The sequence below is a fragment of the Trichosurus vulpecula genome, chromosome 2, assembly GCF_011100635.1.
Source record: "Trichosurus vulpecula isolate mTriVul1 chromosome 2, mTriVul1.pri, whole genome shotgun sequence".
Lineage (NCBI taxonomy): Eukaryota > Metazoa > Chordata > Mammalia > Diprotodontia > Phalangeridae > Trichosurus > Trichosurus vulpecula.
In genome coordinates this window covers 193,150,870-193,166,219 of record NC_050574.1, presented here as the reverse complement: position 1 = coordinate 193,166,219, position 15,350 = coordinate 193,150,870, and the positions used below count along the sequence as shown (strand labels likewise).

The following is a 15,350-nucleotide window of genomic DNA, read 5'->3' as shown; positions in this document are numbered from 1 at the left end:
CCCATTAGTTCTAATTCTTCTTTACATCATGACTAATGTGAAAATATGTTTAATATAAATGTATAATATAAATGTAGAGCCTATATCAGATTGCACACTGTCTTGGGGAAGGGGGGAGGAGAGGAAGGGGAAGAAAATTTAAAGTTCAAAATCTTATGGAAGTGAATGTCAAAAACCAAAAATAAATACCTAAAATTTTTAAAAATGCATTGGTTGAGAAAAATCATTAACCTTGTTGCAAGATTTCAGGAAGGTTGTGCATGTTACGTAAATGATAATGTGATTAATAAAGACCCACCCTAGAAAGATGTTTACTCATCCAAGCAAGTGACTCCATGTTTCATTTAAAATGTTCAAACTCTCCAATTTATAAATTCCTAAGGTACTCAAAGGATTCAAGATTAGAGATTTTTAAATCTTTTTTAAATCAATATTTCCTGATGTTTTGCTGCATGTATCTCATGGCCTCATAGACATAGGGCAACATTTCACTAGAATACCCACAGTTCATAAGAGCATGGGACATTTTCACAGTACGCAGATGATGAGGACTGGGCTGATGTTTTCCTGAGGGACCTTTCAAACCTGTTATAGGTCAAATACATTATTAAAGAAGGTCAAGGTTGCAGGCTCGATTCCGTCTGGGTAACTGAAAAACAACAACTCATACTTATGTAACAAAGTGTTTTCTTCCAAACAACCCATTATGATCTTCGGATCTTGGCTGACCAAGTGTGAGATCTGTTCATGTAACAGGGAAATAAGCAAGAATGTATAAATTTGATATGACAAAGTCCTTACTTATTTATAGGCATCAACAGTAACTTTTAGCATTTCATGATTACTGGAAAAATAACTCAAAGCACATGGCCTATTTGTGGGTCAATGGTGCCATCTTCCTATATGGACAGGTGGTTTTTTTAAAAATTGTAGTAATGGACTTACCTAACTTTAGAGTCAGTCACTAATGCTACCTGCTTTTGCTTATACTTGGTGGGGCAGGAAGTCTAGGAGACAGGGTCTGTGATAAGTCCTTCCCCCCCCCCATCTGCAACCCCAAGGATTAGGCTAATTTTCCCCTAAAAGGTAATTAAAATTGGGCCTTGAGCAACTTGGGAGTGAAGCAGGGCTCAATTTGTGTCTCCCTGGACCCAGTCTCCTGGTATCCAGCATCTGACCACAATGCAGTGACTTCCTGGTCACTTACAGACATACAAAGGTGCATGTACCTGACACAGAACCAGATTTGGGGCATGTCCCAAGACTGTGTGAGTCAATGCACCCTGCCTTCCTGACTAGACACATTTCTATGAAATGGAAAAAAAGGTGGGTGGAAACATATATCTGAGTTAAGTTCTAGTGTATCCTTGATGAATATTGTTTCTATATTAGGGCTAATTGTTCAATGACCTATGAGTGCCTCATTTCATCCCAACATAGAATCCAAATTGGTAGGATCCCCACCAGAGTCATACCTGTTCCTACAGGAACGAAGAAACAATAGTAAATTCAGGAGAAACATTAACACCTGGAAACATTTAGCAATATAATTAGCAACAATTCAGCAAGTGGTTAATTGTTTCGACGATCCATGTTTATGCTAGCTAGCTATGACTAATGTTAGTATACCTTTCATCTTTATGCATGATGCTTCATTATGGATTCACGTGTGGTGCAATGAAATTTGGCATCTAGATCGCTTCAGAGTCAGTCAGTTCCCTAATTTTGTTTTTCTTGATTAGTTAGCTTTTTTACCTCAAATAAAAGGTTAAAAAATATCCCACAGAACATTTTATCTTACACAAAGAAAAGAGACTTTTCTTTTTTGTGGAAGGTGGGGAGAGTATGACTTCAAACTTTCACTTCCAGAATATTACAATGAGCACTTCTGTGAAATATCACAAGAATGGTAACACATGGGTTTAACTATCATTTCTATGCAGATGATTTACATATCCAGCCCCAGTCTCTCTCTCAAACCCCAGCTCCCATCACCAACTGTTCTGGATATTTTGAACTGAAAGTCCCAGGAACATTTAAAATTCAATATATTTAAAACTGAATGCATTAACTTTCTCCCTGGATCCTCCTCTCTTCCAAACTTCCCTACTTTGTTTTTAGGAATCCCTTCAGTGTTTCAGGTTCATAATCTCAGCATTATCCCAGAATCCCTCACTCTTCACAAATTCAATTAATTGCCAAATCTTGGTACTTTTATCTTTGCAATATTTCTCCTTCCCAATTCCTTCTTCCATCACACAGGTACCATGTTTGTTCAAACCCTCATAACCTGTTGTCTCCCCATCTCAAATCTCTTCCTCTTTCAGTCCATCTATATACTGTCCCCAAAGTATTCCTCTTACCCTTGATCTGGCCACGTGACTACTCAACAAAATACCAATGGCTTTCCACTATTGCCTTTAGGATAAAATAGATACGTATCTCTGTTTAGCTTTTAACATCCCACAAAGTCTGGCCACAACCTACCTCTCCATTCTTACTGGGCATTATTCCCCTTCCCATGCTCTGGCCTTCTCTCTCTTCCTCACACACAACATTCCATCTCATCTCAGCTTTGCACTGGCCATCCATCCCCTGTATCTCTGACTTGGCAATGTCTATTTCCCATGCTGCGTGCATTCCCACCACACTGTGCCTCACGGACCACCTGTCTTCCTTTAAGATGTAGTATCTCAGGTGCTGTCTTTAGCATAAAGCCTTTCCTGATATTCTCAACTGCTAGTTTTCCCAAAACCTCATATTTGAGCACTTTGTATATATTTGTTTTTATTAATTTTATATTTATATTATATATGCTTTTATCTCCCCCATTAGAATGTAAGCTCCTTGAGAGGTAGGGTTATTTCAATCTTTGTCTCATATTCCCAGGACTTAAGACAGTACCTGGCACAAAGGAGGCACTTAATAGATGATTGAGAGATCATATCATACAATATGGAATATATTCTTTTTTAAAAATTTTACTTTATTTTAATTTACAAAATAAAACAAGTATTTTCATAACACAGAATAAAGATGTTTGCACATGAAGGTGCAAACCAAGTATGTACAACTTGCTATTCCTCTTAAATTTATAATAAAGTTATCATGTAAATTTCTTTTTTTCCTTTTTTTCTTCCTCTCTTGTCTTAGAGATGTCTACCATTAGACATAAATATGTATATCCATGTAAAATCATTCTCTGCATACTTCTATTTATCAGTTCTTTCTCCGGAAGCATATAGCATCTTCCTTCATCGGTCCTTTGTAGTTGATTTGGGTATTTATAACAGATAAAACGACTTGGTCGCTGAAAGTTGTTCTTAAAACATTTTTGCTGTTACTGTGCACAATGTGCTCTTGGTTCTGCTTATTTCACTCTTTGTTATTTTGTGCAAGTCTATCCACGTTTTTCTAAGATAACTGAGCTCATCATTTCTTATAGCACAATAGTATTCCTTCACAATCATATACCACAACTAGTTCAGCTATTCCCCAAATGATGGGCATCCCTGCAATTTCCAGTTTTTTGCCACCACACAGAGAGCTGCTATACATATTTTAGATCATATAGGTTCTTTTCCCTTTCCCCTAATCTTTGGAGATAGATCTAGTAAATAGTATAACATAGAATATATTCAACACAACACAAATATAAGCAAATCACTGAAACCTGTCAAAAGACTATTCTGTTAACAAGGATAAGGGACAAAGAGAAATTAGTCATCACTGAACAGCCATGGAAATAAGAACTTATATTTACATATTGCCTTTCATCATAAAGGCTTGACAAATTCCAGGACCTTATAAATAAGCAAGCCCTTCTTTGTCACAAAGCCATGCTCTCTGCTAATTAGCAAGAATATTTGAGTTGCTTTTTCTTCTTCTTTTAAAGTCAAATAGATCTCTTCCTTCCAGGTTTCATTCAAAGTTCAAAGAGAAATAATTTCTTGTTGTCACTGTTACAGTCTGGCTAATGAGAGTTTATCTTTCTTCTTCCTACTGACATTTAATGCTCAAAGATCGAGGTGCAAGTCAAAGACACCCTCTGGCCAATTTACCTTTCTTGACTTTAGTTCTTAGTGCAGTATCTCTAACAGGAAAAATTTTTAAAACAGAAGATGTTGCCTGTGAGCTCTTAGAGATGGGCCAAGGTAATGTGTACATCTTATTTCTGTTGTACACAATGAACCTAAAAGACAGTCATGTTATTTTTTTTAATAATTAGGATTGGGAATCAGACCCGTGATTTCATTCACAGTGGGAGGAATATTCCAGGTAAGGAAACTCCCTTTACCAAAGCAAGTGGGCACTATCTCTGCAACCTATAGTCTTAGAGAGTTGCTTAAGGAACTGAGAGATTAAGTAGCTTCTTCCCTAGGGTTAAAAGTTAGTGTGGGCTGGTCTTGAATAGAGGTCTTATTGACCTAGAGGCCATCTCTCTATCCACCAACTACACTATGCTGTCTCTCATTTTAAAAATAATTATATGCATATTCATAGATCCAGTTACAGATGGAATGGGGGAATTTTAGATCTACAAGGGACACGAAGAAGTCATCTAGACCTAAGTCTTCATTTTAAAGAGGAAGAAAGAGAGTTGAAATGGTTTGTTCAAGGTTTGTTGAAGGTCATCGATCTGGTTATTGGAAGAGCTACAACTAGGGCTTTGGCCTCTTTGTTCCTGTTCCAGTACTGTTTCTGCTGTACACGAGAACATGTATGTGTCTATATTCTTGTCTGGATATCTTATCAATTTATAGTTACATCTACAGGTAAATATATAGCAATCATAGATGGAATACATCAGCTTCTGGGAAGTGACTCAAAAATAATACATGAATATATTTTCAAGATTTGGTGGTCTTCCAGGAGAACATACTGCTGCCACAATTAGAGGATTACATTTGGATTTAAGTTCTCAAGACTCTAGCTCCCCTGTAGACGATGATAATGATTACTGATTATCTGTTTAATTGACTTGAAAACAGGGAATGGTGTCTTTAGAGAGAGCATCCTACTGTACACACAATAAACAGCCTCAGAGAGACAGTAACTGAGGGTTCTGAGATGACTAGAGAACAAACATTACTATTTATGTCCACCATTGTGAAAAGAGCGGGTGAGAAAAAAAGGGCCTAATTTGTTTATAGCCCTAGACTAGCCAAATCAGGAGATCTTAACCTAAGGTCTGTGAACTTTTTTTTTTAAAAAAACATTTTGATAACTATTTCTATATAATTGGTTTCTTTTGCAATCCTACATATTTTACTCACTTAAATATCTTTTTAGATGGGGTCCATAGGTTTCATCAGACTGCCAAAGAGATCCATGCCACAAAAAAGTTAAGAGACCCCTATACTAGGCCCTGTGACTGCCTGCCATCAGCAATCTCTAGGACCTGGCTCATGGTGACCCCTACTGGTTTGTCTTTGCCACCATTTCTCCTTTTACCATAACATGTATTCTGCACCCCCCCCTTTTTTTAAGAGACTGAGCGTCCAAATCATATTTATTCAGACTTGTTTTTCACAGAGCTGAATTCTGTACCATATACATCAGCCTATTAAGAAATACAATTTTATTACTGAATTTTTAAAGTGAAAACAAAGAGAGGTACCACAAGGTCAAACTTCCAAAAAAAAAAATACAACAGAGGTCACTGGGTTTGGTAGCCATGCTTTCTTGGAACTACCCTCTGATCCTTGCTGCTATCTCATACATCTTTGAATCTAGCACTGAAAGGATTCTTGAGTTTAGAAAAGCTGGCCAGCCTTTAAGACAATGATTTCCTAGAAAACATAAATACACAAAAAGACAGATGCTGATGAATACGTGGCTAGACAATACATACATACATATACAGAGTTAGACTACTGCTTCTGTTCTAGTCATCATTTATCCAATATTTCTCTGTTTAGCATTAGCCTCCATTATACTTATTTTTAGAGTATCATTTCCCACAATAGTCCAGATTGGCAAACAGGACTTCTCTTCTGCTCATTCAGCAAATTTAGCTCGACAAACATCTGAGCGATCACCCATTGTGTGGAGAACATCGTGTTACACACCAACAGACATAAAAAGCTTAGGTCGATTCTTGCTCTCAAAGGGTTTGGGAAATATATTACACAAAGAATTATAATACATGATAAATACACAAGAGAAATGCCAAAAAAAATTTAAAAGGTTGGATTTGGGGTTAGGGAACCTGGGTTTGAATCCTGACTCTGCTTCTTACTATCTGTGTGACTTTGGACAAAGCAATTAACTCTAAGAGCCTCAATTTCCACACCTTTAAAATGAGTGGAATAGATGTGGAAGCGATTTCTTCTAAGGTCCTTTCCGACTCTAAATCTATGATTCATGCTATGTTATGTGGGCCCTGAGAAGGAATAATAGGTCATTGCCAGTTGGGGTGAGTCAGAGAAGACTACCTGGAGGCGTCATTTAAATTCAAAAGGCGGATGGGAAGGGAAGAAAGGGCAAAGGAGATAAATGTAAAACAAAACTTTCCTGAGGACAAGCTAAAGAAATTGAGACTCATCAATCAGGAGAAGGAAGAGCATTAAATATATGGAAGGCTCCTCAATGGAGTATTAGGTAGCCAAGTGTTCTCCATCTATCTCCTGTGGGATAGAGTAAAAGGAAATGCCAGGCAATATGAGACAGGAGGTTAGACAGAAGGGCCTCTTGATAGTGAGGATTTGTTAAACTCTAGAATGGATGGCCATACAATGAATTATTTCCTTCTATGAAGCTTCAGAAACAGGATAGAATATTATCCATCAAATACGGTCCTGTATAAAGATAGGAGGAATAAACTAACTGATTTCTTCAGACTTGTGATTTGATTTTGTTACACCATTACTAAGAGAATTCTAGGTTAAAGACGTCAAGCTCTACTGCCCTTGCAAGGAAGATAAAGATTGGGCTTTCACTGTAAAGCTGTATCAGTTAATCTGATTCTCTCCTCTCATTGGGGTGGGGAGGTGGGGGGGGGAGGGGGAAGGGGGAAGAAGCAGGTTACCACATCAATGTATAATTAGGTATCCTTAGATGCCCTACGGCAGAAGGGTGGAGAAGCAGTAATCACTTGCACCTAGCTACAGTGGGGAATTCACCTCTATTCCACAAAACCAGATAGCATCCTCCCAAGTCCTCCAGAGTTTACCACTTTGGTATGGATTTCCTTTAAGACTCTGTCTTTCTTTGGCCCTTTCCCACTTCTCTATATATTCTCCCTTGGTGATCTCAATTACTTCCATAGCTTTATTTACCATCTTTATAACTCCTAAATCTGTATCTAAAATTGATCACACCTCTCACCTCAAATTCTCCATTTTCAATTTTCTACAGTATATATCCATCTGGATGTCCTTAGAGTACCTCAAATTCAACATATCCCAAACTGTACTTATCCTTTTCTTTCCAAAACCTGCCTTTATTCCCACTTCTGTTTTTCTGCTGATGGCACCTCCACTCACACAAGTTCAAAATATTAATCTTATTTTTTTTTACCCTTTCTTTACCTCCTCTATCCATCTGATTGCAAGTTCTAGTGAATCTACCGCTGAAATGTTCCATGGATCCTTTGTACTTTTGGGTCTACTTTCCAATGCCAAACTCTCAATAGCCTCCAATACCTCCCCTACACCATACATTCTGTATCCTACTGCCAAAGCAATCTTTGAGATGAACACATCTAAGCATATAATTCTGCAGCTCAAAAATGAGATTTATATATATATATATACACATATATGTATATATATAGTACTTGCAAACCTTAAAGTGCTTCATAAATGTTGTCCTTTTCATTAGTTCTCCTCCTCCTCCTTCTTCTATTACTACTACTGCTACTACTGCTGCTGCTGCTACTACTACTACCAGTACTGCTAATACCACCACCACTACCTGTACCACCGTTAAAGCACACATTAATTAGCCTAGCATTCAAACCTTTCTTCCATTTGGCTCCAACATACATTTTTAACCCATCAATAAGAGTCTATTAAGCTCCTACTATGTGTCAGACACTGTGCTGTGCAATGGGGATATGAAGAAGAAAATGATACAGTTCATGTCCTCAAGGGGAATCCTATCTATTCCAGCCTTATTATGTGGTATTCTTTTTTATCCAGTCTCTCTTCCGGCCAGACTCTTCAATCATCATTGCTTTTATCCTGCTCTTTACAGAATCTACATCTTTGTGCACCCCTACCCTCCACCCCTACCTACTAAGGTTGTTGTTGTTTAGTTGCTTCAGGGATCTCTGACTCTTTGTGACCTCATTTGGGGTTTTCTTGGCAAAGATACTGGAGTGGTTTGCTATTTCCTTCTCTAGTTCATTTTACAGATGAGGAAACTGAGACAAACTGGTACTACCCCCTTATTTCAAGGCCTATCTCAGGTACTCCTATTTCATGAAACCCTCCTTGAATTTTGCAGTTTATTCTGTTTAACTTCTCCTTTACACTTAATAGCTTTCTAACATAACTAATTGTGAATAACTCATGACATATGAATAACTTAGACTCATCCCTTACAAAGTAATGCAAAATCCTCAAGAACATGGGCTACGTATTTTTTCCCTCATAGAACCCTTCATGATAAACACACATTTGTACATCTTAGAATTTCCCCCAACAAATTTTTAGCTATGTGCAAGATGAATGGCAGCAAGATCTAGCGGAGACACAGTTGCCACTGATGTCCAGAAGACTTGGGTGTAAGTTGTGGCTCTGATATATGCTAGCTGTGTGATCACAGGCAAATCCCTTAATCTCTCAGCGTCCCAGGCAACTCTTCAAGATAAAACAATTATTGATAAGTTGTTGATGCTATTGGCGGAGAGAGTTTCTAATACTAATGAATCTATAGGTTTCTACCTCATGCCTCCCACCCAAAATAAGAGATCACAACTTTCAGCTTTAATACAAAATGTACAGTACATCCTCACAAGAAGTCAGGTCGATGCCCGAGGCATCAACGATTACAACCCTTGCCATGGCTGATCAGAATGCCTGATGCCACACCTGCATTTTTAGAATGGCACAACAGGCCATGAAGTCCAGCAATGTCAATTTTCCCAGAGGCAAATAAGTAAGCACTTAGCACTTTCTCAAGAGACAAGAACGTGATACTGAAAGGGAAGTTTATAGATTCTACTTGAAATAGTAGGAGCTCTTTTTTTTATAAAAAAAAGTAAGCTAAACTCTAAAATGTATTGAAAAGAAAAATGTATATATAATCTAGAGTATATGAAAGCTCAATGGATACTTGCTTATACTTATATAAAGCTAGGTGGTAAAGTGGATAGAGCCTTGGGCCTGAAGTGAGAATGACCTGAGCATGAATCCTGCCCTCAGAGCCTTACTAGCTGAGATAGTGTTTGTATAGCATTTAGCAGTGTCTGGCACATAGTAGGTGCTTGATGAATGCTTGTTTCTTTCATTGGCAAAGGGCTTCATCACTATTAAGAATTCAGTGTTTGCTATTGATCATTTTTGCCTTTCTCTCTTGTTTTTTCCCCCAATCTCATTCTGGAATGCTTAAATACTAATCTCTCACAAAACTGGAATAAGAAATTGTACCCCTAACCTTAAGGATGTTGTGGGTATGGAAAAGATTCTCACACACCGTTTTTGTTCCCTGAACAAAATTACTTGTAAGTAATATACAGTCAACTCCCAATTAAAAATGGCTCACAAATACTCCAAGATCCAAGTGTTCTAGGTCTTTCTCCCTCGTTCAGAGTTGCAATGTTTTCTGGCTCTGCCCATGGTCAGTGAGGAAATCTAGCCCTTTGCATGGCTTGACAGGATGAAAGGGGAAAAGCAATCTCTACCTTATTCCTACCTGTAGCATATTTTAGTGAGGTACCACAGAAATGTCACTCCTCTATGCCAATGTTTTGTTTTTTTTTTGAGGGGGGAAGGCAGGACAACTGGGGTTAAGTGACTTGTCCCAAGGTCACACAGCTAAGTGTGTCAAATGTCTGAGTTCGGATTTGAACTCAGGTCCTCCTGACTCCAGGGCCGGTGCACTGTGCCACCTAGCTCCCCCTATGCCAATGTTCTTAACCTGGTGTTCATAGATAGATTTCAGCGGGTATGTGAACTTGGATGACAAAAAAAAAATGACATCTTTCTTTTTACAAACCTCTAACTAAGATTTAGCATTTCCTTCAATTAGGACTGTTGGTAACAAACATTAGGTCTCACCACACTGCCCAAAGGTCCATGATACCAAAATGATATAAAACCCTTTTCCCTAGGCCTAGGTGAAGGTGAGTACACCTTTCCTCAGCACTGACAAAGCAATGTAGGGGAATCGACTAATGGAAATTATATTGGGAAATGGTGGCTACCTTTTTAACTGCCTGGCTCAAATAAAAAGGAAGTCTTTTTATTTATTGTTTTAGGCGAAAATATAGTTATCAAGGTAAAAAAGGAACGGATGCCCATCTCAAAAAAAGCAAGACATATTAAAACACTCAGAAGATATAATCTCTATGACCTCATGATAAATATGAAAGCACAAGGTTCTATGCAAAATTTAAATGATAACAAAACAGCAAAAGCATGGGGGAAAACCTCTATATGAGGCTGATCTTCTTTGGGTGTTATTCATAGTTCAGGGTCCCATAAAGGACCAAGTCTTAGTACCAAATTCTAATAAAATACTCTATTGAGATATTGTGATTTTCATTTACTACTTTAATTTTCAAAAATTCTCAATCCCCAAATGGTGGTTCTTTCTTTAAAATGAGGCATAGTTTTACAAATTGATATCTTTTGTTTTTACATCACTAAAATTCCCAATGCATCTTTTATCCATCTACCTCCCAGAGAGATTGCTCTTACAACAAGATTAAAAGAGAGGAAAAAATAGTTCAGCAAAATTGGGATTCTAAAAGGCACTTGTGAATGCTATGATTTGCTAACATCCACAGGGTTTGCATTTTCATCAAAGTACAATACTACTCCATTTGTTTAACTTCTGAGGCTAGGAAGCAAAATTCCTCTTGCCTCCGTCAACGACCATCACACTACATGTCTTCTTTGAAGGCACAACCCCCAGGCTTCCTAAAGAGATCTGCACCCCTTGCAATTCTATCATTTTTTTTTCCTTTGGCTGTATGTGACTAGGACAGAGTTAGAAATCAAGTAATTTGAATTTCCCTTTGCAGATCAAACTACTGGTTTTTAGAACTCCCCTAAGGTAGTTATAATATATAAGTGTCCCTGACTTCCATCACTGAATCTAGAAAGGAAACCTTTAACAATCAAGAACATTATCATCTACGTGACAAGCAAGCCATGACTGAAAACCAAGTGAACACGAATCTAAAATCACCTGTCTTTTGAAATCTTTAGAAATTTATCCTCTATCACTGACTCGCTGTTGGAAACAACATAACAACAACAAACAATTATTTAATAATAAGACCCCAAGAAGGCCTCACAACAATGTTTTGAAATCTGAAATTCTAGGCATCCATTGCGGAACTATCGTTTGGTTTTCTATTTTTTTTAATACCATTTTGTAAGTTAAAAAAATTAAGATGCGCTCACCAACGCCTTTGGCTTTGCTATCACGGTCACCGCTATATACCATTTCTATACTCTTGCCCACACCCACTCTACAAGTTTGTGAAAACATCAACGAGACTACAGCAAAATTGAATGCCATACATGACAGAGTATGTAACTCCTGGCTCACCTCACCCCTCACCAGAGAAGAGGAGTTCACTGCCCTAGTGCTTCTGCACGACCAAGACCGACTATTATAATGACACGGGATGCTCTTGATTTTAAAAGGGGACAGACACATCCTGAACATTCATTTTGTATATGATTACTATTTTTTATTGTCAATTGTGTTGACTTTGGGGCAATGGATAAAATGCTGGGCTCGGAGTCAGGAACACCTGAGTTTGAATTCCACATCAGACACTAACTAGCTACGTGACCCTGGGCAAATCACTCAATTTGTGTGTTTCACTTTCTTCACTTGTAAACAGGCATAATAGTTGCACTTATTTCTCAGGACAGTTGTGAGAATCAAGATAATATTTGTAAAGCACTTTGTAAACTTTAAAGCACTATATAAATGTTAGCTACCATGACTACTGCTATTACTACTACTACTACTATAATTATCTCAAACAAGCAATTATTACATTTTTACTATGTACCAGGTAGCTGCACAGCTCAGTGAACAGAGCACTGGGCTTGGAGTCAGGAAGACTCAAGTTCAAATCTGAGCTCAGACACTTACGAGCTGTGTGACTCTGCAGAAGACACTTAGCCCTGTTTGCCTTACTCCGCTGAAGAAGGAAATGGCAAACCACTTCAGCATCTTTAAAACTGTCCCTGGGGTGACGAAGAATTGGACACGACTGAACAACCAACATTAATGTACCAGGCACAGTGGGCATACAAAGAAAGGCAAAAAGTATCTGTATTTAAGGAGCTGTACATAGAAATATGAAGGTAAACTCTTATTTAATGTAACTTACAAAGGCTACTTTAATGCATTTTCAAAGAAAACATGTTAAAGAAGTGTGGTTCTAGTTAGTGCAGACATTCCCTTTATAGCCACAAAACACAACCTCTTTGGTCCTTGACAATTCTCAAAGGCCAGCCCTGCAGCCGGCCTGGTGGTGACCTTCTCTGGACTCGGTGAAGCTGGTCCAGTGAGGCTTGGTATCCATTCACTGACCACGGATTAGATACTCATCCAGCCTAGTAGAAGCTACTGTATCTTGTGCTTCCCTGACACAGCCTTTGAGAGCCCAGTATCACTTCTCTGCCATGCCAAGTATAAACATTAATAGCTGTAACAGCTCTTATAAAATTATAAATCAATAAGCCTTACAAGACAGAAGAGAGCATCTCTGGTAGTCTTCCCTTACTTATAAAGGATAGACTTGCTACGTACAGTCCAGAGGAAGACACTACAAGGAGGCAGGAGCCTCTCATTTTACTCTCACCAGAGGCTCTGCCATGATGATACGAATCTTGCGCTCAGCCTGAGTGGTGAAGTTGACAAATAGACTCTTGAGCACATATTCTCCTGGTTTGCTATCCGGGTCAACATTGATGGGCAACATGGTGGGAGGACCTTTCTCCCTTTGTGTGCCAGAAACAGGTGGAACTGGAGGCTTGATGTAACCGTTACCGACTGGAGAGGCTGAAAAAACAATGGGAGATTTTAGTGCCTGCAATCTTCCATGATGGTTCAGATTTAGTGCCTGGGTACATGAATACATGCTTTAGATTCCAAAGTCACACATAACATCCCCCCAAAAAGTGGGCATCTTGATGTCTGAAGAGCCTTTTGACCTTACTCTTGGAAAAAAAATTTTTGTCACACTTTAGCCAGCAGGCTCAGTGTAGAGGTTAGAGTGCTGGATTTGGAGTCAGCAAGACATGAATGTGAATCCTGCCTCACACGCACAATTCTGTTTACCTCAGTTTCCTCATCTGAGGAAAGGAAATGAGAGAAGGAAATGGCAAACCATTTCAATATCTTTGCCAAGAAAACCCCCAAACGTAGTCACGAAGAGTCAGACAACTGAAAAATAACTCAACAAAAAAACTAAGATTAATAGTACTAATACCAATAGATACTAATTAGGTAAATACTATTAGCTTAATATTATTAATACTAATAGATACTAATTAGGTATACACTATTAGATTAATATTATTAATGCCAATAGATATTATTTAGGTAGATACTATTATTATAATTATTCCCATTTTATAGTTGAGGAGACTGAGGTAGAGATAAAGTGACTTGCCCCAGGCTATACTACTAGTACGTGTCTGAGGCAGTATCTGAACTCTTAAGCCCTGGGTTAAAACCCAGACTCACACATTTACTAGCTGTATGACCTGGGAGAAGTCACCTAAACTCTACCTTAAAACATTTCCCAAGACAGCCTCTCATTAAAATCCTGTGAAAGCAAATTTTGGGAAAGTTGATAGTCAACAAGCATTTATCAAGTGCTTACTGCATGTGGACCACTGTGGTAAGCTCTGAGGAGACAAAGATAAGAATAAATAAATAAATAAATAATAAATAGATAGATAAATAAATAAATAAAAGAACAAGATAACCTAAGAGAGCATGAGTATATCTGTTTTTCAACTTGTACATTCAATGGAAGTTTCTTCACCTGCTACGCTAAGGCAAATATTTGTGTGTACATGTGTATGTGTGCTGTGGGTGTGGTGAAGGGCAATGGGGAGACAGGGGCTCATCACTATGGTTAACTAAAGGAAAAATAAGCAGAGAAGGTTAAGTCAGGCCCTGAATATTATGTTGGAAACTTTCTCATCTGAAACATTTCTTTCCTAAGCCAGTTCTGGACACTCAGTTGCCTTCTCTAGGACGTACACAGATCTCTTCTTCAGAGGCCTGATCCATTTCCACAAGCTTTTATGAAGAATGGGATTCCTTTCCCTTAGGACTTAAGATAGCAACATTCGTCCCCTTTAGTGAAGACACAAACAGTACACACTAAACAGGATTGAACCTTGCCAGTGATCTCTTAATTGTCAAATGTAACAGCCTCTTCTCGATTCTCATCCTTCTTGACCCCTGCCTTTGACATAGATGATCCTTCTCCCTTTTTTCTTGATACTCTCTTTTCTCTAGGCTTTCCTAACGTTGTTCTCTCTGGGTTCTCCTCCTACCTGCCTGACTGTACCTTCTTGGTCTCCTTTGTTGGATCTCTACCCGGGCAGAAAGGGCCCACTAACTGTGAGTGTCCTCCAAGGCTCTATTTTGGGCCTTCTCTTCTCCTTCTATACTAGTCTGCCATTAGCTCCTATGGAACCAATTATCATCTCTATGCAGCAGATTAGCAGATCTATTTATCCAGCCTTAATCTCTTTCCTGATCTCCAGTCTCCCACTTCCAACTGCCTACTGACTATCTTGAATCAGACTGCCATCTGTCCAAAACCAAATTCACTATCTTTTTCTCCCTAAACCTTCCTCTTTTGAATTTCCCTCTCACTGTCAAAGGTACCACCACCCTTTCAGTCACTGAGGCTCAAAACCTAGGTGTCAGCTTTACTCTTCACTCTAACTCACCCCCCCCTTCCCCATATTCAATCTGTTATCAAGTCTTATAGATTCTACCTTCATTATATCTGGTATACAGCCCCGTCTTTCCTCTGATAGTACTGCCAGCCTGGTGCAGGCCCTCATCACCTCTTTATTGTTGTTGTCTGATCTCATTTGTGTACAATTCTTTGTGACCCCATTTGGGGTTTTCTTGGCAAAGATACTGGAGTGGTTTGCCATTTCCTTCTCCAGCTCATTTTATAG

The 15,350-nt window shown here is 38.5% G+C and overlaps 1 protein-coding gene across 2 annotated transcripts in view; it reads right to left on the bottom strand.

Moving 5' to 3' along the window:
* FRY (FRY microtubule binding protein) overlaps positions 1-15,350 on the bottom strand; it is a 325,197-nt gene that overhangs the window by 246,329 nt on the left and 63,518 nt on the right. The window contains exon 2 of one of the 2 annotated variants that reach the window (XM_036743232.1): positions 13,001-13,200. In XM_036743232.1, coding sequence (XP_036599127.1) covers positions 13,001-13,200 — 200 coding nt within the window. Of the gene's footprint in view, positions 1-13,000; positions 13,201-15,350 lie in introns of those variants that run through there. The other variant, XM_036743231.1, reaches the window with a different exon arrangement.